The sequence below is a fragment of the Populus euphratica genome, unplaced genomic scaffold, assembly GCF_000495115.2.
Source record: "Populus euphratica unplaced genomic scaffold, PopEup_1.0 scaffold12.1, whole genome shotgun sequence".
NCBI lineage: Eukaryota > Viridiplantae > Streptophyta > Magnoliopsida > Malpighiales > Salicaceae > Populus > Populus euphratica.
In genome coordinates this window covers 1,242,643-1,265,141 of record NW_011499858.1, presented here as the reverse complement: position 1 = coordinate 1,265,141, position 22,499 = coordinate 1,242,643, and the positions used below count along the sequence as shown (strand labels likewise).

The 22,499-nt window shown below is 38.2% G+C and overlaps 1 protein-coding gene across 2 annotated transcripts; it reads left to right on the top strand.

Moving 5' to 3' along the window:
• The first annotated feature begins 1,132 nt into the window (after positions 1–1,132).
• On the top strand, positions 1,133–20,869 carry LOC105123955 (Zinc finger, C3HC4 type (RING finger) family protein). Of its 2 annotated transcripts, none has more exons than XM_011023753.1 (12): positions 1,133–2,414; positions 2,947–8,930; positions 9,339–10,852; positions 11,771–12,034; positions 12,236–12,456; positions 13,490–13,761; positions 14,078–17,111; positions 17,197–17,329; positions 17,793–18,316; positions 18,429–19,340; positions 19,962–20,132; positions 20,323–20,869. In XM_011023753.1, the coding sequence occupies exons 1-12, from the start codon at positions 1,314–1,316 to the stop codon at positions 20,518–20,520; spliced, it is 14,328 nt and encodes a 4,775-aa protein (XP_011022055.1). In that variant the 5' UTR covers positions 1,133–1,313; the 3' UTR covers positions 20,521–20,869. The 2 variants fall into 2 exon arrangements, with proteins under 2 accessions (XP_011022055.1, XP_011022054.1); XM_011023752.1 differs by having other exon boundaries at positions 19,956–20,132.
• The last annotated feature ends 1,630 nt before the right edge of the window (positions 20,870–22,499 follow it).

Genomic DNA, 22,499 nt, shown 5'->3' with positions numbered 1-22,499 from the left:
ACACCCAAGAAGAGGGTTTAGTTTTAAATAATACATAATTTTTGAGAGAGCAATACGAACGAAAAAACTCAAAATAAATACACATTCTAATTTTGTGCCGTCACCATATTTTATGACTAATTTAACAATGCCAACATTGTTTAGGAATCCAAGAGTTGACCACAGAAACACAATTTTATTGAGAACAAATCTCCTCACAAAGAAAGTTGGTTTGCATCAACAAAACCAAAACCCCATAACTTTCTCAAATCCAAACCTAAAACTCGCAAAACCAATGCTTCAAACACAGTAATGAAACCCTAAATCAAAAAATAAGTTTTTTATCATTAACTTATCCTTGTCAAACTATTCAAGCTCATGCTGGGTTTCTTCAGCCCTCCACCAAGAAATGTTAAAGTGGTTGACTGAGTTTCTTGCCCATCAAAAAAAAAAAACCTTTTTTGTTTTTATATTTTAGAAGTATTTCAGAAAAAAATTAATTTTAATTTTAAATTAATATTTTTTGATGTTTTTAAATTATTTTAATACACTGATATTAAAAATAGTTTTTTAAAAATAAAAAATATTATTTTAATATATTTTTAAATAAAAAATATTTTAAAAATTAATTTCAATCATACTCTCAAACAAATTAAAATTTCTCACAAGAAACAACAAATAAAAAAAAAATAGCTTCAATAATGTATTGTCGGTTTGCTGGATATTAAAAATGAAAAAAGAAGATTAACAGTTAGTAACGGTAACTAGGGATTTTTTAGTTTAGTGATGAAATTGCAATATTTAATTTTTAAAGTATCTTAAGTCATTAAATACTAATCCTGTAAATAATTCAATATTTTTGTTGAATTTCTTAGCACTTTAACTTGAAAATAGAAACTGTTATGGATATATAAACTTCATAATGCAAATTATAATTTCTAAAAAAAATGTGTGCATTGTGAAAAATAGTAAACCACATAACATCTTTTATAATTATCATTTTTTTAATATAAAACACACCCTGATAAATGATAATGCTGTAAATTGTTTTTTGGGTTATTTATTTATTTATTTATCCAGAGCGGAGAGCGGGTCAAGCTACTTGAGCTTGGTGACCGTATAGGTTAACATGAAGTTGAACGTACAATAACAGTTAAAAAAACAACGACGACTGCAGGTTCCACCCTTGTCCTTCCTTTTTCCCTTGGAATGAATCATCAAAGTCACTACCTTGACGTGAAAGGAAGAAAAACCAAAACCCCCAAAATTCTCAAAAGTCATGGACTAATTTTCACGAGAAAAACCTAACCACCACCACCACCACCACCACCAAAATGTCCTTTCAGTCACCGGAATCTTCACCTTCCTCGATCCTTCTAGAGGACTTCGGTCAAAAAGTCGACTTAACACGCCGTATCCGAGAAGTCCTCTTAAACTACCCCGAAGGCACCACAGTCCTCAAAGAACTAATCCAAAACGCCGACGATGCCGGCGCTACCGTGGTCCGTCTCTGCCTCGACCGGCGCCGCCACTCTACCACCTCACTCCTCTCTCCTTCTCTCTCTGCATTCCAAGGCCCGGCCCTCCTCTCCTACAATGACGCCGTCTTCACCGAAGAGGATTTCACTTCGATTTCGCGTATCGGAGGTAGTGTTAAGCACAATCAAGCTACTAAGACGGGCCGGTTTGGTGTTGGTTTCAATTCTGTCTATCATTTGACCGATTTGCCCTCCTTTGTCAGTGGGAATTACATTGTCATGTTTGATCCTCAAGGTGTTCATTTGCCCAATGTTAATTCTTCCAATCCTGGTAAACGTATTGATTTTGTAAGCACTAAAGCGATGTCATTTTATAGAGATCAGTTTGAGCCTTATGTCGTCTTTGGTTGTGATATGGAGAATCGGTTTTCGGGTTCGTTGTTTCGGTTCCCGTTGCGGGATTCGAATCAAGCGAAAGAAAGCAAGTTGTCAAGGCAGTCGTATGTCGAAAATGATGTGGTTTTGATGTTCGAACAGTTGTATAAAGAAGGGGTGTTTTCGTTGTTGTTTTTAAAGAATGTTTTGAGTGTTGAAATGTTTGTTTGGGACGAGGGAGATGTGGGGCAGAGGAAATTGTATTCATGTCGTGTTGGGAATCTGAGTGATGAGGTTGTGTGGCATCGGAAGGCAATTATGAGAATGTCCAAGGAAATGGACGGTGGTGGACAGGGGGACGTGATGAAGGATGGGTATTTAGTGGAGTTTGAGAGTGAGGAGGTTGTTGGTGATGGCGGGAGTGAAGTGAAGAAGAGGAGTGATAGGTTTTATGTTGTTCAAAGTATGGGGTCAGCGAAGAGCAGGATTGGAGAATTTGCAGCTACTGCATCGAAAGATTATGATATTCATTTGTTGCCGTGGGCGTCTGTTGCTGCTTGCTTGACTGATGGTTTGTCTGATGTAAGTTTCATATTATCTATGAATTCATAGTTTTCAAGTTTCTTTGCGTTTGAAGACAATGTTATTTTTTTTAGTTAGACTTTTAACTTACTTTTTTTTTAGTTCAATTTTCTGTTTTTAGTATAGTAACAGCTGTAGATATTCTTTTTGTGTGTTTAGATTTAGAGATGAAACTAGTTAAGCTCAGGTACGAGAATAAATTACTTAACGGAGAATATTGCTGCATGTTAGAACTGTGGATGAATTCAATTAATGGACTCTGTGAGCTGGGACTAAGTCTTGTTAAGTTGAGCCGTTAAATTTTTTCCCTTTATGATATCTCATGAATTGGATAGGAAACTGAATGGTCTGTATTCTTTTTTCCTTTTGTTTTCTCTCCTTGTTTGTTTGCCATTTTTTCTTCCATTGATGAGTTATTCTTAAGGAAAGCTGACATGATGCTTTATTTGATTGAATGCTTCACTGTCTTCCTTTTTAGGCCTCTCCTTCACAATATCAAAATCTTATTTTGTTGTAATGTAATTTTTAATAGAATGATGAGCTGAAGCTGGGTCAGGCATTCTGTTTTCTTCCACTCCCTGTAAGAACTGGATTGAATGTGCAAGTTAATGGATATTTTGAGGTTTCTTCAAACCGTCGTGGCATTTGGTATGGAGCTGACATGGACAGAAGTGGTAAAATTCGTTCCATCTGGAATAGGCTTCTTTTAGAAGATGTCGTGGCTCCTGCTTTTAGATATTTGCTGCTTGGTGTGCAACAATTACTAGGATCGACTGATTCTTACTACTCTCTATGGCCCACTGGTCCTTTTGAGGAGCCATGGAGCATTTTAGTTGAGCATATATACAAGAGAATTGGTGATGCACCAGTTTTGCATTCAGATGTTGAAGGAGGACAGTGGGTGACTCCTGTTGAAGCCTTCCTTCATGATGAAGAGTTCCCTAAAAGCAAGGAACTTGGTGAGGCCCTTCTGCAGCTAGGAATGCCTGTTGTCCGTTTGCCCAATGTCTTGTTTAATATGATTCTGAAATATGCTTCAGCTTTTCAGCAGAAAGTGGTTACTCCTGATACAGTGCGCGATTTTCTTAGGCAGTGCAAGATTGTTGGGTCGTTGAACAAGTCTTACAGGCTTGTATTGTTGGAATATTGTCTCGAAGACTTAATTGACGCTGATGTTGGTAAGAATGCAAGCAATTTGCCACTGCTTCCTTTGGCAAATGGTGACTTTGGGTTACTGTCTGAAGCTTCTAAAGGGAGCTTGTTTTTCATTTGCAGTGATTTAGAGTGCATGCTACTTGAACGAATTTCCGATAAAATAATTGATCGTGATATTCCTCCTAACTTGCTTCACAGACTTTCCGCCATTGCAAAGTCATCAAAATCAAATCTTGCTATATTCAGCATTCAGTATTTTCTCAAGTTTTTCCCTAATTTCTTACCAGCCTCTTGGAGATATAAAAGCAAGGTTTTGTGGAACCCAGAGTCTTCTCACGATCATCCAACATCATCATGGCTTGAGCTGTTTTGGCAATATCTCCGAAATCATTGTGAAAAATTATCCTTGTTTGGAGATTGGCCAATCTTGCCATCCACAACTGGACATCTGTACAGGCCTTCTAGACAGTCGAAACTAATTAATGCAGATAAACTTCCTGTTTTTATCCGAGACATCCTTGTTAAGATTGAATGCAAGATACTCAATCCTGCTTATGGAGTTGAACATCCAGATTTGTCGCTTTATGTGTGTGATGCTGATTGTGCAGGGGTAGTGGAATCAATTTTTGATGTTGTGTCTTCAGCTGGTGGCATAGCACGAACTTCATTTGACAATTTGAGCCCCGAAGACAGAGATGAGCTTCGTGGGTTTCTTCTTGCTCCAAAGTGGTACATGGGAGATTGCATTGATGGATTCATCATAAGGAATTGTAGGAGGCTTCCCATTTATAGAGTTCATGGTGAAGGACCTGTTGAAGGTGCCATTTTCTCTGATTTAGAAAATCCTCAAAAGTACTTACCTCCTTTAGAAGTTCCTGATAATTTTTTGGGCCATGAGTTTATTGCAAGCTCCTCAAATATTGAAGAAGATATTTTGTTAAGGTATTATGGAGTTGAGAAAATGGGGAAGGCACCCTTCTACCGGCAGCAGGTGTTCAATAATGTTAGAATCTTGCAACCTGAAGTTCGAGACAGAACCATGCTTTCTGTTCTGCAAAATTTGCCACAGCTTTGCGTTGAGGATGCATCTTTCAGGGAATGTTTGAGAAATTTGGAATTTGTGCCAACATTTAGTGGTACTCTGAAGCATCCTTCAGTGCTATATGATCCTCGTAATGAAGAGTTATGGGATTTATTAGAAGAATCTGATAGTTTCCCTTGTGGTGCTTTCCAAGAACCTAACATTTTGGACATGCTACATGGTTTGGGTCTCAGAACAACTGCTTCTCCTGAGACAGTAATAGAAAGTGCTCGACAAGTGGAACGACTAATGCATGAGGATCAGCAAAAAGCACATTCTAGAGGCAAAGTGCTTCTATCCTACTTGGAAGTAAATGCAATGAAGTGGCTTCCCAACCAATTAAATGATGATGACAGAACTGTGAACAGAATTTTTTCACGAGCTGCAACTGCATTTAGGCCTCGTGGCTTGAAATCTGACCTTGAAAAGTTCTGGAATGATCTGCGGATGATTTGTTGGTGTCCAGTAATGGTTACTGCTCCGTTCAAAACTTTACCATGGCCTATTGTGAGATCCATGGTTGCTCCTCCAAAGCTTGTAAGATTACAGGCAGACTTATGGCTTGTTTCAGCTAGCATGAGGATACTGGATGGAGAATGCTCTTCCACTGCATTATCATACAATCTCGGATGGTTATCTCCACCTGGAGGCAGTGCAATTGCTGCCCAGTTACTAGAGCTTGGAAAGAACAATGAGATTGTGAATGATCAGGTGCTCCGGCAGGAATTAGCCTTGGAAATGCCAAAAATATACTCAATAATGACAAGCTTGATTGGTTCGGATGAGATGGATATTGTGAAGGCTGTTCTAGAAGGATCTCGTTGGATATGGGTGGGAGATGGTTTTGCTACTGCAGATGAGGTTGTTCTCGATGGTCCTCTTCACTTGGCTCCTTATATACGTGTTATACCCATGGATCTGGCTGTTTTCAAAGAATTATTTTTGGAGCTCAACATTCGAGAATATTTTAAGCCCATGGATTATGCAAATATTTTGGGCAGAATGGCTATGAGAAAAGGTTCCTCTCCTCTGGATACACAGGAAATTAGGGCAGCCATACTGATTGTTCAGCATCTGGCTGAAGTCCAGTTTCATGAACAAGTCAAGATCTATTTACCAGATGTTTCAGGAAGACTATTCCCTGCCACAGATCTAGTTTATAACGATGCCCCCTGGTTGCTTGGCTCAGATAATTCTGACAGTTCATTTGGTGGTGCATCTACTGTGGCCTTACATGCAAAGAGAGCAGTTCATAAATTTGTCCATGGGAACATCTCTAATGAAGTAGCTGAGAAGCTCGGTGTGTGCTCACTTCGTAGGATCTTGCTTGCAGAGAGTTCTGATTCAATGAACTTGAGTTTATCTGGTGCTGCTGAAGCCTTTGGACAGCATGAGGCGTTAACAACAAGACTTAAACATATACTTGAGATGTATGCTGATGGACCTGGGATTCTTTTCGAGCTGGTTCAGAATGCTGAGGACGCTGGAGCTTCTGAGGTGATATTTCTTTTGGATAAAACTCAGTATGGTTCTTCATCTGTTCTGTCTCCTGAAATGGCTGATTGGCAAGGTCCTGCATTGTATTGTTTCAACAACTCAGTGTTCAGTTCACAAGATCTTTATGCAATCTCGCGTATTGGTCAAGAAAGCAAACTAGAAAAACCTTTTGCAATTGGACGATTTGGACTTGGATTTAATTGTGTCTATCACTTTACAGATATTCCAACATTTGTTTCTGGGGAAAATGTTGTTATGTTTGATCCTCATGCCTGTAATTTACCTGGCATTTCTCCTTCACACCCTGGTTTACGAATTAAGTTCACTGGGAGAAAGATCTTGGAACAATTTCCAGATCAGTTTTCTCCATTTCTACACTTTGGATGTGATTTGCAGCATCCATTTCCAGGCACCCTCTTCCGTTTCCCCCTTAGGAGCTCTACTGTTGCTAGGCGTAGTCTGATAAAGAAAGAAGGATATACACCAGAAGATGTCATGTCCCTCTTTGCTTCTTTCTCTGGGGTTGTTTCTGATGCTTTGCTTTTTCTACGCAATGTGAAAAATATCTCCCTTTTTGTGAAGGAAGGGAATGGTTCTGAAATGCAACTCCTACATCGTGTGCAACGAAATTGCATAACTGAGCCTGAAATGGAACCAGGTGCTGTGAATAACATGTTTAGCTTTGTCAATGGAAGTCAGTATAGTGGACTGGATAAAGATCAGTTGCTGAAAATATTGAGCAAGTCTGTGGATAAAAATCTGCCCCACAAATGTCAGAAGATTGTGGTGACAGAGAAAAATTCATCTGGTGTCATTTCTCATTGCTGGATAACTGGTGAATGCTTAGGCAGTGTTCGTGCTAAGAGCTTCTCTGCAGTTGCTAATGATTCTCATGAATCAATTCCCTGGGCTTCTGTTGCTGCTTATATACACTCTGTCAAGGTGGTGGATGGGGAATTAAGTGACATCTCAAACATTGAGGGTGCTTGTACTTCTGAAACGTTTCAAGTTTCTACAACTTCCATTGAAAATAGGAAGAATTTTGAAGGCCGTGCCTTCTGCTTTCTGCCACTTCCTATCAGTACTGGTCTTCCAGCTCATATTAATTCCTACTTTGCATTGTCATCCAACAGGAGGGACATCTGGTTTGGTAATGACATGGCAGGGGGTGGAAAAAAAAGATCAGACTGGAATATTTACCTTCTTGAAGATGTTGCTGCCCCTGCTTATGGTTACTTGCTAGAAAAAATTGCATCAGAGATTGGCCCATGTGATTTATTTTTTTCATTTTGGCCAATGGAAACAGGATTGGAACCTTGGGCATCAATGGTGCGGAAGCTATACAATTTTATTGCTGAATCTGGTCTTCGTGTATTGTTTACTAAAGCTAGAGAAGGCCAGTGGATATCAGCCAAACAAGCACTGTTTCCTGATTTTACATTTCATAAGGTACATGAGCTTGTAGAAGCATTATCAGATGCTGGTCTACCTCTGGTGAGTGTTTCCCAGCCACTTGTAGAGCAATTCATGGAGGCCTGCTCATCATTGAAATTTCTGACCCCTCAGTTTTTAATGACTCTGCTGATTCGGCGGAGACGTGGATTCAAGGACAGAGGTGGCATGATTGTGACCCTTGAATATTGTTTACTTGATTTACAAGTTCCTGTGCAGGTTGATATTTTGTATGGCTTACCACTATTACCTCTATCTGATGGTTCATTTGCTACATTTGAAAAGAATGGGACTGGTGAAAGAATTTATATTGCCCGGGGGGGTGAATATGGTCTCCTCAAGGATTCAGTTCCCCACCAACTTGTGGATCTTGAAATTCCAGAAGCTGTTTTCGGAAAGTTATGTGATTTAGCTGAGAGCAAGAAGTCAAATATTTCTTTTTTGTCTTGCAGTTTGCTTGAGAAACTGTTTTTGAAATTACTTCCAGCAGAATGGCAGCTCTCTAGTAAGGTTGTTTGGACTCCTGGTCATCAGGGCCACCCGAGTTTAGAATGGATGAGATTGTTGTGGAGCTATCTGAATTCATGTTGTGATGACCTCTTAATATTTGCAAAGTGGCCAATATTGCCAGTTGGAGACAATATTCTTTTGCAGTTAGTTCCAAATTCAAAGGTGGTCAAAGATGATGGGTGGAGTGAGAACATGTTGTCTTTGTTATTAAAAGTAGGATGTCTCTTCTTGAGGCATGACTTAACAATAGAACATCCAAAGCTGGAAAATTTTGTACAGCCCCCAACAGCAGCAGGCATCTTAAATGCATTTCTGGCACTTGCCGGTAAACCAGAGAACATTGAGGGGCTTTTTAGTGATGCATCAGAAGGGGAGCTGCATGAATTACGGAGTTTTGTTCTCCAGTCCAAGTGGTTCTCTGAAGAGAGCATGACTGACATCCATATTGAAATCATTAAACATCTTCCTATGTTCGAGGCATACAAAAGTAGAAAACTTGTTAGTCTGTGCAAACCTAACCAATGGCTTAAACCAGATGCTGTTCGGGATGATCTCTTGGATGATGATTTTGTTCGTGCTGATTCTGAGAGAGAGAGAATTATTCTAAGAAGGTATTTAGAGATCAAAGAGCCTTCAAGAGTGGAATTTTACAAAGTTTATGTACTCAATCGAATGTCAGAATTTATCTCATGTCAGGGGGCTCTTACAGCTATTCTACATGATGTGAAGCTTTTGATTGAAGATGATATTTCCATCAAATCTGCACTTTCCATGACACCTTTTGTTTTGGCAGCCAATGGATCATGGCAACAGCCATCAAGGTATGTATTTTTCCAATCACCGATATGAGATTTATATTCATTTATCTATGAGTACAAGTTGTTAATATCTTAAGGAGGCTTTTTGATGATCAAACTATTCATATTATGTCACTGATTTATTTCTTTCCCCATTTTATGCATTATATATTGATTATATCACTCCTAACAACAGTATAGTACAATTGGCTCGCTTGTAATTTATAACTGGCTCTTGCTTGCTGTATGAGCTGTTGTCATTATAAGTATCGCTACTTTTTCTCAAATCATATTTTTATCCAAAGAAAAGCTTAAAGTTTTGGGCTAATTTTTGCAGAATAGTAGCTTAATAAACTAGCAATTCTATCTCCTCTACTTGCAGCTTAATTTTTACCATACGATAGTTTTGTTTTTCTTCAATGTTTTTTGCAGGCTTTATGATCCTCGTATTCCCCATCTACGAAAGGTGCTTCATAGAGAAGCATTTTTTCCTTCTAATGAATTCTCAGATCCTGAAACACTGGAGACCCTAGTTAAACTTGGACTTAAAAAGAATCTGGGTTTTACTGGTTTTCTTGATTGTGCTAGATCGGTTTCAATGTTGCATGAATCTAGGGACTCGGAAACAGTGAGTTATGGAAGGAAGTTGGTTGCCCTTTTGGATGCTCTTGCACATAAGCTCTTGGCTGAGGAGGGAGAATGCAACCGCAATGAATTGCAGAAAACTGTTTTATGTCAGAATAGCAGCGATTGGAACAGTGATCTTGCGTATCTTGACTCTCCTGGGAGAGATAAGGATCAGTTTATAGATGACCTGGAGATTGACTATTTCTTAGCCAACTTGAGTGATGATAAAACAGAAGAAGAATTCTGGTCTGAAATGAAGGCCATATCTTGGTGCCCTGTTTGTGTTCATCCACCTCTACAAGGATTACCATGGTTAAATTCTAATAGCCAAGTAGCATCACCGAGCAACGTGAGACCTAAATCTCAAATGTGGGTAGTGTCCTGCACAATGCATGTACTAGATGGTGATTGCGACTCCCTGTATCTACAACACAAACTTGGTTGGATGGATTGTCCTGGCATAAATGTTTTAACTATGCAATTGACTGAGCTATCCAAGTCCTATGAGCAGCTTAAGCTGGGGTCTTCTATAGGACCTGATTTTAATGATGCAGTGCAGAGTGGAATTCTGGCACTTTATTCCAGATTACAAGAATATGTTGGTACTGATGATTTCACACTGATGAAATCAGCTCTTAGCGGTGTTTCTTGGGTTTGGATCGGTGATGACTTTGTACCCCCAGACGTACTTGCATTTGATTCACCAGTTAAATTTACCCCATATTTGTATGTTGTCCCATCAGAGATATCAGATTTTAGAGAATTGCTCTTGGGATTAGGTGTGAGACTCAGTTTTGATATTTGGGATTACTTTCATGTGCTGCAGCGCTTACAAAATAATGTGAAAGGCTTTCCCCTATCAACTGATCAGCTAAGTTTTGTCCATCGTGTCCTTGAAGCTGTCGCAGACTGTTTCTCAGACAAGCCAATGTTTGAGGCTTCTAATTCAGCATTGCTGATTCCAGATTCTTCCGGAGTTCTGATGTGTGCTGGGGATCTTGTTTACAATGATGCACCATGGATAGAAAACAACACTCTGATTGAGAAGCATTTTGTACATCCAAGCATCAGCAATGATCTGGCAAACAGACTAGGGGTGAAATCACTTCGATGCCTCTCTTTGGTAGATGATGATATGACTAAAGATCTGCCATGCATGGACTTCGCTAAATTAAATGAACTTTTAGCATTGTATGGAAACAATGATTTCTTGTTGTTTGATCTTCTTGAGGTGGCAGATTGCTGCAAAGCTAAAAAGCTACACTTGATCTTTGACAAGAGGGAACATCCTCGGAACTCTTTGCTGCAGCACAATTTAGGTACGTGTTCTTGAACATCCTCGGAACTCTTTGCTGCATCATCTGTATTATTCAAAGAAAATTTTATCACATATTAAAGAATTTCTTCTAGAAATCCCACAAGTTCATTGAACTTTGAAGGCAACCTTACATGGTTTTGTTGGTTTGAGTCCTCACTAGTTTGTGAGTTTTGATTTGAAGTTTCATTATGAGTTATTGTTGAATAAGCAGCGGCGGTATCATAATATTTTTTCAAATTGCTTGGGGTTTTGAAGACATGGTTGCTTGGTATGTGTTTGCTTTCTTCACTTATGGGCTCTTCATTCGTCTTCACTTTCCCCAAATCTTATCACCATGGTGCCTTGAGTTATTGCTCAAGGCAACCTGGCTTCTGTCGAGTTCCCTCCTTTTCCCACACTAATCAGCCTTCAAACTCATCGCATCATTTTGCCTTTGTAAACCTCAACTTTTGCATATTCTTCATCTCTTACATAAAGCACCATCTACAAACCCAAAACAATTTATATATTTCTAGACACTAGCATTTTCTCCAATAACTAAAACATGCAAAGAAAAACAAAAAGAAAGAAAGAAGGAAAGAAAGAAAGAAGCACATTCAACCATGCAAACAGAACTTAAATCTCAATCTTTAGCCTGTCTCCAAAAATATGAAGCCTGATCTCTCCAATTCATTGATTTATCAGGCAGAGTCATTATTTTCCTGCCATATCCAAACGTAAACATTATACACATTTTGAAGTTAGAACTGTAAATTCCCCAATTTAACAAATCTAGCCCATTACTAATACATGAGCAAATACATCTCCAAACTGTCCACCAGTTTTGTTTTTATATTGCCTGAATTTTTGTCTAGGCTTATTATTGTTGTGCATTGGAGCATTGCTCGGAGGATTGGTTTCAGAATTGTGGTTTGTGCAGGTGAATTTCAAGGGCCTGCTCTAGTTGCCATTTTGGAAGGCGTCAGCTTGAATAGAGAGGAAGTAGGCAGCCTCCAGCTTCTCCCTCCATGGAGACTTCGGGGTGATACAGTTAATTATGGGCTGGGACTTCTTAGCTGTTACTTTATATCTAATCTTCTGTCCATTATTTCTGGGGGCTACTTTTACATGTTTGATCCTTGTGGTCTGGCACTTGGTGCCCCTTCAAGTCATGCTCCAGCTGCAAAAATGTTTTCTTTGGCAGGTATTTTTTTTATTCACAGAGTAGGCTAGGTTGATTAGTGTTTTTTACTGCTTTGCTTATGGATGTCCCCAACCCTGCTTTATCCTTTTTAAGATGTTTCCTTATGTTTTAAATTTGATTTCAAGCACATACCACTTTTAGGAAGAGAAATGTGAAGCAAGCAAGATTCTATTTTGACTTTGTGTCTTCATGTGGTACCAGGTACTAATTTGACCGAGCGTTTTTGTGATCAATTTAAACCTATGTTAATTGGTGAAGGCATGCCATGGTCATCATTAGATTCTACCATTATCCGCATGCCTCTATCATCAGAATGCCTTAGGGATGGACTTGAACTGGGATTGAAGAGAGTAAAGCAAATATGTGATCGATTTATGGAGCACGCATCCAGAACACTTATTTTCTTAAAGTCAGTTTTGGAGGTATTAATTTTAGTTTAGCCAGTTATGATTTCGTGTGCTTTCAGTGGTTAGTTGCGAACTTTACTGTGGAAATATTTTTAATTGTTCTTTTTTCTTTTGTATTCAATAATGAATCATGATTTATATCAACCATTTCCTTGTCTTTGGATCATATTATGTAACCTTCTGCCATGTATGGAGAAGGCGGAATTGCAGGGACATTTAGTTTTTGCTCAAGGAGCTCATACATCATGCAATTATTTACTTAAGAAATCAATTAAATCATACAGGTGAAGCAAGACAATTGAATCACAAGTAATCGTCAACTGGAATATTGATTTGGTATCGTCTCTGATCATTGGTTTACCCCATTTGGGGCTTGTAGATAAACATTGGCATCCATGAAAATTTATCATGTTCTGAAAATGATCTTCGTTTGGATACTGAGAGGTATCAGAAGATATCATGTTCTGAAACTGGATCCTTGTTTGGTTGAGTTAAGAGATGGTAATCTATGAATGTTATGATATACTTGCAATTGTCATCATCATTTGCTTAGTGAGAGTTTTCTTCCGATATCCTTGTTGGATTACCAATCACTGTCTTCATTAGAAAAGCAACCTTTCACGTGGCTCAAGCTTACTTACTAAGCGTAGGCTTGTCTGGTTTTTTTCTCCAAAGTTTGCGGGACCCTGCTCAAATGGCTGTATTGGTGAGATCCAACAGTGAAGAGCTGCCCAAAGCAGTCGGATCAGAACGAAATGGGGAAGACCCTACCCATGTTGGATTACCAATCATTGCCTTCACAGTTCACCTGACGTGGGAATTGGCAGTTGTCTTTACAACCTTAGGTGCAATAACATTTAAACATAAATGCACTCCTGTAATTATTCAGAGATTGAAGGAAATTGTAGCTGCTTTGTAATTTTGATTGTATAAAATTAAATCTGCAATTTTTGTTATATAGATTTAATTTTCTTTTTTTCCATTTTGTTAATATTTTTCCCAGTAAACCCTAAATTGACATATAGAAACACTGGATACATTTTTTTAGGTTTCTCTCTACACATGGGATGAAGGCCGTGCCAAACCTTGCCAGGACTATTCAGTTTCTGTTGATTTATCATCTGCTACCATGAGGAATCCATTTTCGGAAAAGAAGTGGAGGAAATTTCAATTATCAAGGTTATTTAGTAGCTCAAATGCTGCGGTTAAACTGCATGTGATAGATGTCAGTTTATACCAAGGATCTGCTACAGTTGTTGATCGATGGCTTGTTGTGCTTAGCCTGGGTTCCGGGCAAACAAGAAATATGGCTCTTGATAGGTATGCTAGGTGCAAAATTCTTCTGACACTTTCGTTTTTGATCAACTGCTGCATTTGAAAATCAAAGGTGAAAATCGAAGCATCGTTTTATATAAATTTGTTTCATGTCTTTTTAATTTAATTTGGATATTTCCTGGAACTTCTGCAAAGGTAGAAATTTTCTTTTGGCAATCTTATCCATTAACACATAGTAATTTCATCATTATCAGCTGGAGCATAGTCTCTGCCCCCCTCCCCTCCTGCCTTTTGCCTAAGTTATATAAAATGAAATCTGTTGGACTGAAACCTGATTGTTGTTTTGCATTGTTTCACTTAGGCGATATCTTGCATACAACTTGACTCCCGTTGCGGGAGTTGCAGCACATATTTCAAGAGATGGATGTCCTGGTGATCTATATCCAAAGAGCTCTGTCATGTCCCCTCTTCCTTTATCTGGCAGTATAGCACTACCTGTCACTGTCCTTGGATGTTTCCTTGTGCGTCATAATAGTGGTCGTTCTCTCTTTAAGTACCAGAAGAAGGTAGCTTCAGAAGCACAGGTTGACGCTGGAGATCAGTTGATTGAAGCTTGGAACAAAGAATTGATGTCTTGTGTTCGTGATTCCTACATTGAAATGGTGGTGGAAATGCAAAAAATAAGAAAAGATCCTTTGACTTCAGCTATTGAATCAAGTGCAGGTTGTGCAGTTTCTTTGTCTTTGAAGGCATATGGCGATCTAATATATTCCTTCTGGCCAAGGTCTACTGGGCTTGCGATGGTTAATCAACCTGGAGAAGCCTTAGTATCGACAGAAGTGCCTAAAGCAGATTGGGGATGCCTGATTGAAGAAGTAATAAGGCCATTCTATGCTCGGGTTGCTGATCTTCCTTTGTGGCAGCTGTACACAGGAAACCTGGTTAAGAGTGGAGAGGGTATGTTTCTTTCACAGCCTGGGAATGGTGTGGGTGGTAGTTTACTTCCAGCTACTGTGTGTGGCTTTGTGAAGGAACATTATCCAGTGTTTTCTGTACCATGGGAGTTGGTGACAGAAATTCAGGCAGTGGGGGTTACAGTTCGAGAAATAAAACCTAAAATGGTTAGGGATCTTCTTAAGATGTCATCAACTTCTATTGTTCTTCGATCAGTTGATACCTACGTGGATGTTCTTGAGTACTGCTTATCTGATATCGAGTTTCCAGGATCATCTGGTTTTGATAGAGATGATGCAACACTGAACTCTCTCAACTCCAGTACCATGCATAGAGCAAGTAGTGAAGCAAGCAGTAGTTTTGCTTCATCATCATTGCCTAATCTACGGGGTTTTCATGGCTCATCTGCTCAGAGTGCAGACAGTTCAGGAGATGCTCTTGAAATGGTGACAAGTTTGGGGAAGGCTTTATTTGATTTTGGCCGGGGAGTTGTTGAAGATATTGGTAGGGCTGGAGGGCCTTTAATTCAGCGGAATGCCATTTTAGATGGCATTGGTGCAAATGTAGATCCAAAGATTCTATCAATAGCTGCTGAGCTTAAAGGGTTACCGTGCCCAACTGCAACTAATCATTTAACTAGGTTCGGGGTAACTGAGCTTTGGTTTGGGAACAAGGATCAACAGGCGTTGATGATGTCTTTGGCAGCAAAGTTCATCCATCCAAAAGTACTGGATAGATCTTTACTGTTTGATATATTCTCAAGAAATGCCATACAAACATTATTAAGACTGAAGAGTTTCTCTCTCCACTTACTGGCAAGTCATATGAAATTACTTTTTCATGAGAACTGGGTGAATAATGTAACGGGGTCAAATATGGTTCCATGGTTTTCATGGGAGAGTACTTCGAGTTCTGGTGGTGAAGGGGGTCCTTCTCATGAATGGTTAAGGTTGTTTTGGAAGTGTTTTGGTGCGTCTTCGGGAGACCTCTCACTCTTTTCTGATTGGCCTCTAATTCCTGCTTTTCTTGGGAGGCCCATCTTATGCCGTGTAAAGGAGCGTCATCTGGTCTTCGTTCCTCCCATTAAACAAACATCATCTGGAAATAGTGTTGTGGATGCAGGTAGCACAGGAAGTGATATGACTGGATTGTCCACAAATCATACCCCTGAATCTGAATCTGAATCAGTCCAGTCTTACATTGCTGCTTTTGAAGTTGCCAAAAATAGGTATCCTTGGCTGTTGTCACTGTTGAACCAGTGCAACGTACCTATTTTTGACACTGCTTTCATAGACTGTGCTGTTTCATGCAATTGTCTCCCTGCATCTAGTCAGTCCTTGGGAGAAGTGGTTGCTTCCAAGCTTGTTGCAGCAAAACATGCTGGCTATTTCCCTGAACTTGCATCATTTTCAGCTTCAGATAGTGATAAACTTGTTACTTTTTTTGCTCAGGATTTCCTTTATAATGGTTCTACGTACAGAGCTGAAGAACTTGAAGTACTGTGTGGTTTGCCTATATATAAAACAGTTGTGGGATCCTATACACGATTGCATGCCCAAGATCACTGTATGATCTCTTCTAGCTCATTCCTTAAGCCATCTGATGAGCGTTGTCTCTCGTATTCAACAGATTCAATTGAGTGTTCATTATTACGGGCTCTTGGGGTTCCTGAATTGCATGATCAACAGATTTTGATGAGGTTCGGACTGCCGGATTTTGAAGGCAAACCTCAGTCCGAACAGGAGGATATATTAATATATCTTTACACAAATTGGCAAGACCTCCAAGCAGATTCTTCTTTACTAGAAGTTTTGAAGGACACCAAGTTTGTTAGGAATGCAGATGAATTTTCCCTAGATCGCTCGAGGCCCAAGGATCTGTTTGATCCTGGTGATGCTCTATTAACATCTGTGTTCTCTGGTGAGAGAAAGAAATTTCCTGGAGAAAGGTTTAGTACTGATGGGTGGCTTCGCATTTTAAGAAAAACTGGTCTTCAAACTGCAACAGAAGCAGATGTAATACTTGAATGCGCTAAAAGAGTAGATTTCCTTGGAAGTGAGTGCATGAAATCTTCAGGGGATTTTGATGATTTCGGGACCAACGTAAGTCACAGCTGCGATAAGGTTACTATGGAGATATGGACATTAGCAGGATCTGTTGTTGAAGCCGTGCTCTCAAACTTTGCTGTCCTTTATGGCAACAGCTTCTGTAATCAACTTGGCAAGATTGCTTGTGTGCCGGCTGAACTAGGATTTCCTAATGTTGGTGGCAAGAAAGTGCTTGCTTCATATAGTGAAGCTATTGTGTCAAAAGATTGGCCTTTGGCTTGGAGTTCTTCTCCCATCATCTCTAGACAAAATTTTGTGCCACCTGAGTACTCATGGGGAGGGCTCCAGCTGAGGAGCCCTCCAGCCTTTTCTACTGTCCTAAAGCATTTGCAGGTAATAGATCATATTGTTCTTCTATGTTTTTCCAAGAGTGCTAGTTCATGCCAGTGTAGATGTAGCTAACATGGATGCATCTCAGGTGATTGGAAGAAATGGAGGTGAAGACACTCTTGCTCACTGGCCAACTTCTTCAGGCATGATGACAGTTGATGAAGCTTCTTGTGAAGTGTTGAAGTACCTGGATAAGGTTTGGAGTTCCCTCTCTTCTTCAGGTACTCCACTGTTACTCCTGCTATTTAACTTCCTCATACATGGTCCCTATCCTTTACATAAATGATATTTTTTTTGGAATTCTTTTGAAAAGTTAGGATTAACATGAAAATAAGTATAACCTTTTTTCTTTTGAAGGTAAAAAAATGCTCCTTACCATTCAGCAAATGATTCTTGGTTACTGTCTGTGGTAATAACTTGTTTATTAAGTTTCATGATGAACTATGGCTTATTTGTCAGTTTTCCATCTACCAGTGGTAGGATCATCCAAATGGATAGTACCCACTTTTATATGATTTCTAAATTATTCTTCTTTAGCAAGAATTAAGCTATTACTTTTGATCGTGCTGCATCAAAATTTCTACAATTTATAGACATACCATTAGTTGTTAAATGAAATACCAGTGGTAGGATCATCCAAATGGATAGTACCTCTCTCCTTATCTTTTATTTATGTTTATGCAGATAGAGAAAACTTGCAGAGAGTGGCATTTCTGCCTGCTGCCAATGGAACACGCTTGGTCACAGCAAACTCTCTTTTTGTGCGTCTGACAATTAATCTGTCACCATTTGCGTTTGAACTTCCTACTTCGTATCTTCCCTTTGTGAAAATTCTCAAGGAAGTGGGACTTCAGGACATGCTTTCAGTTGCTGCTGCAAAGAATCTTCTAACAGATCTCCAAAAGACTTGTGGATATCAGCGTTTAAACCCAAATGAACTCCGTGCTGTGATGGAAATTTTGTTTTTTCTCTGTGACTCGACTGTTGAGGGAAACATGTCTGATTGGAAAAACTGGACATTAGATGCAATAGTCCCAGATGATGGATGTAGACTGGTCCATGCAAAATCATGTGTATATATTGATTCTTATGGTTCCCGATATGTCAAATATATTGACACTTCCAGGTTAAGATTTGTTCATGGAGATCTTCCTGAGAGAATTTGTATAGTTTTGGGCATCAGAAAGCTATCAGATGTTGTAATAGAGGTAAATTACTTGATTTTCTGAAAGTTTCTTTTGAATTTGTTTGCAGTTCAGTTTTATACATCTCCGATGATAACTTCCATATTTACTTGGCAAGATCTGTTTCTGTTTGCAGGAACTTGATAAAGAAGATGATTTGCATACAATGGAATATATTGGATCCGTCTCTGTGGCATTCATCAGAGAGAAACTGTTGAGCAGATCATTTCAGGGTGCTGTATGGACTCTTGTAAATAGCATAGCTAATTACTTCCCTGCAAGAAATACTGTACCTTTGGAAACATTACGAACGTTACTGGAATCTGTTGCTGAAAAGCTGCAGTTTGTTAAAATCCTCCAAACTCATTTTATGCTCCTTCCAAAGTCTTTGGATGTCACTCGTGTAGCTAAGGATTCTATTATTCCAGATTGGGAGAATGGATCCAAGCATCGTACTCTTTACTTTATGAACCGATCAAGGACTTCTATTTTTGTTGCTGAACCACCTACTTATGTATCTGTACTTGATGTTGTTGCAATTGTTGTAAGCGAGGTCTTAGGCTCCCCTACCCCATTACCTATAGGAACCCTATTTTTATGTCCTGAAGGCTCAGAAAGTGCAATTCTCAATATTCTGAAACTTTCTTCTGACAAGAGAGACATGGAACCCACAAGTAATAAACTGGTAGGCAAGGAACTACTTCCTCCCGATGCTCTTCAAGTGCAACTTCATCCATTAAGACCATTTTATAGAGGAGAGTTAGTGGCATGGCGGTCTCAAAATGGAGAAAAGTTGAAGTATGGTAGAGTTCCAGAGGATGTTAGACCATCAGCTGGCCAAGCACTCTACAGATTCAAGGTGGAAACTGCACCAGGGGTTGTAGAGCCTCTTCTTTCTTCACAAGTATTCTCGTTTAAAGGCATATCAATGGGAAATGAGGCTACTTCCTCATCAACTTTACCAGATGATAGTCATACAGTAGTTGATAAGAGGAATGCCAATGATGTGCCGGAAAGTTCTGGAACAGGCAGAACAAGGTCTTCTCAGGTGCGGGCATTCAACTTCTTGACCTTAGATTTTTCATTGGTTGCACGAGATATCATACTAATCTTATTGTTGTTGGAATTTTATGGATACATTAATGTTATACTCATGTTGCATGTAGTCGATTTCAATTCCCATTCAAGGCTCATTTAGATTTTTCAGATACATTAATGTTATACTCATGTTGCATTTGTCGATTTCAATTCCCATTCAAGGCTCATTTAGATTTTTCGAGTCTTGTCAGGTTGCCAGACTAATATAGTATTTTATTGACTTTCCTAGTTCATTATAAGCAGGAATTATTCTTTCCCTTCCTGAGTTTAGTGAAGGTAGGGAGTATAGGGGAGATGAGGAAAGGTGGTCATTTTTGTCTTTGAGGATTTTGTGCCTGTAAAATTGAAAGAAAGCATCTTCAAATGATTAATGGTCAAATTTTCCTTCGATTTAAAATGTTTGGCAAAGGACAGCATGTTATTTTGATTGTTCAAAACTAATTATCATTGATACTTAGCAAGGTAATGCTGTTATGGAAACCATTGGTAATGATTTTGAGCATTGGTCAATTGTATTAGCTGGATCTATTCAAGTAGTTAGCTGAAGATACTTTTTTAATGTCAGCTGCAGGGTGGCAAAGAGCTCCACCGAGTGTCACCTGCAGAACTTGTTCAAGCGGTTCATGAGATGCTTTCTGAAGCAGGGATCAGCGTGGACGTGGAAAAGCAATCTCTTTTAAAAAGAACATTAACTCTGCAAGAACAATTGAAAGAGTCTCAGGCCGCACTTTTGCTCGAGCAGGTTTGTGACATGCAATTTCAAAACTCACTGTGACTATGCAGTGTCATTGTATCTATAGAAATCAGTTCTGGTTTGGAGTTTAAATTTCACAACAAAATTGTTTCTTCTGAAAACTCAACTGACAGTTTCACCTGGCAAGATATATAATGAAAATTTCATGTTGATAAATTCTTGATACGGGACATTGCAGGAAAAGGCTGATGTGGCAGCAAAAGAAGCTGATACAGCGAAAGCGGCATGGCTTTGCCGGGTGTGTTTGACCAATGAAGTTGACATGACGATAGTTCCATGTGGTCATGTACTTTGTCGCAGATGCTCATCCGCTGTTTCCAGGTGTCCATTTTGTAGGCTTCAGGTTGCAAAAACTATCAGAATTTTCCGGCCATAACAACTTGGCCAATTTAAACTCTAGATTTTTGTCATATATCTAGAGTTTTACACCTTGATTCATAGGAATGACCTCCATCTCTCATCGGCAATCATTTTGTGTTAGCTCCCATAAACGAGGCGAAAGATCAAAACTAGGAAAGACAAATTGTTCTGATACGTAGTTGTTTCAGTGAGAGTTGGAGTATAGTTCTCATTCCAATCTCCTTGTGAATAGTTGCTTCTTGCGCTTGTACATAAGAAAATGATAAAGAGGGAAACGTATAGTTTCACTCAGTTTCGCTGGATGTCCTTGAAAGGATAATACCATGCTTATACACTGAATTCGAATCACGTGTCTTCATTTCTTGTAATTGTTTTTCTTTCTCTGAACTCAATCTCTTGCTAAGTGGGCTATTTCATCAGCTGAATTTGGAGCATTCTGCGCACCATCTATTTTAGGCAAGTCTCCATTACAGTGCTTTAGTAGCTAGCTAGATACCATTCTTGTTGGTTCCGTCGAATATAGTCAATTACCATCATCTCCACCACCATCCCCCGTGCTGAATTCGTTGTTAGGCTGGCTGCCTATCAATGTTGATTATCACTTTCCCCTCTCTGATGCGTCCGATTTTCGTTCCTTTGCACAAAGATAAAAACTAAGTAAACTATTATTTTATCTTTTAGTGAAAAAATATTCAAGTCCTTTGGTCTAAATTTCAAGGAAAAAAAAAATACAATCAACTCTGGTTTTCAAAACAAGGACTAAATTACAAAATTATATATAAAAAAACAGTACTTAGTTGCTTGTAAAAATATAGCAATATCTCCACACAAGAAATTCTTATTGCTTAACCTACTTCAGTTTGTAGAGGTCTTGAGTTCAAAACATACCTCCCAAGTTATCTTTACCTTCACTTAGTTTGTGAATCTCATAATTTTTTTATTAAAAAAAAAGATGGCTACTTTCTAATTAAAAAAAAGGTAATGCAAATCTCATAATCACATAGACATATAAACCATAAAAAAATTGATAACAAATCTTGAAAAGTTGAAATAGATTTGATAGGAGTGATACAATAAAAACTTATTACAAAACACCAATATTATTGGAATAAAAATCTTCACCTTACAAATACTAATTTGTGAATGAAAAGTATAAGAAAAACACCATAAAACTAATTAATCTTTGATAAGTCAGTTTAGTTCGTTAAATAACTAAAAAATTTAGGAATATCTCTCACACAAATGAAATAGGTTCAATAACAATAATATTATCAAGTCTTAATATTTTATCATTACAAATAATATTTATACTCTTAAAAATAAAAATCTTAATGCTAATGGGTCAAACTTGTACCCAATTTTAAAAAAACCCAAACTAATTAAAATAAGATTTATGAATAATAAAAATAAATAAAATAATAGTTTAAAACTATTTCTCACCCCTTGCTATATATGATAATGAAAAACATCCAACATAAATAATCATATCCAAAATTATTATGTAGCTTTAGATATGACTTTAATGTTACGCAAAAGTCCAAACTAATAGATTTGAATATTTTTAACCCTTTATTGACTTAGCCCATTGAACTCTTTTTTGACTTCATTTTAGATCATAGAATAGACTTAATGAACATTTGTAATGAATTATTTAACGTTTTTTTTTGTTTGCTTCGAATGCATATTTGCTATCTTTTTTGTAATATATTGTTGCATCTTTTTAAATAATATTTTCAACACCAGTGTTTTTTTAATTTTTATTAAAAATAACTCTTTCAACAACAAGTAAAGAAATTAAATCTAGTAAGTTAGATCATAAACTATTTTAAATGATGAATATTTTTTTTTCTAATTTAATAAACTAGCACATAACAATTTATTCTATAATATATTAAAAAAATATATAAATACTCAATATACTCACCTATATTTTTATTATGAATATCATCAAAGTAATTAATAACAAAACTATTTACAAATGCATACGATATATGA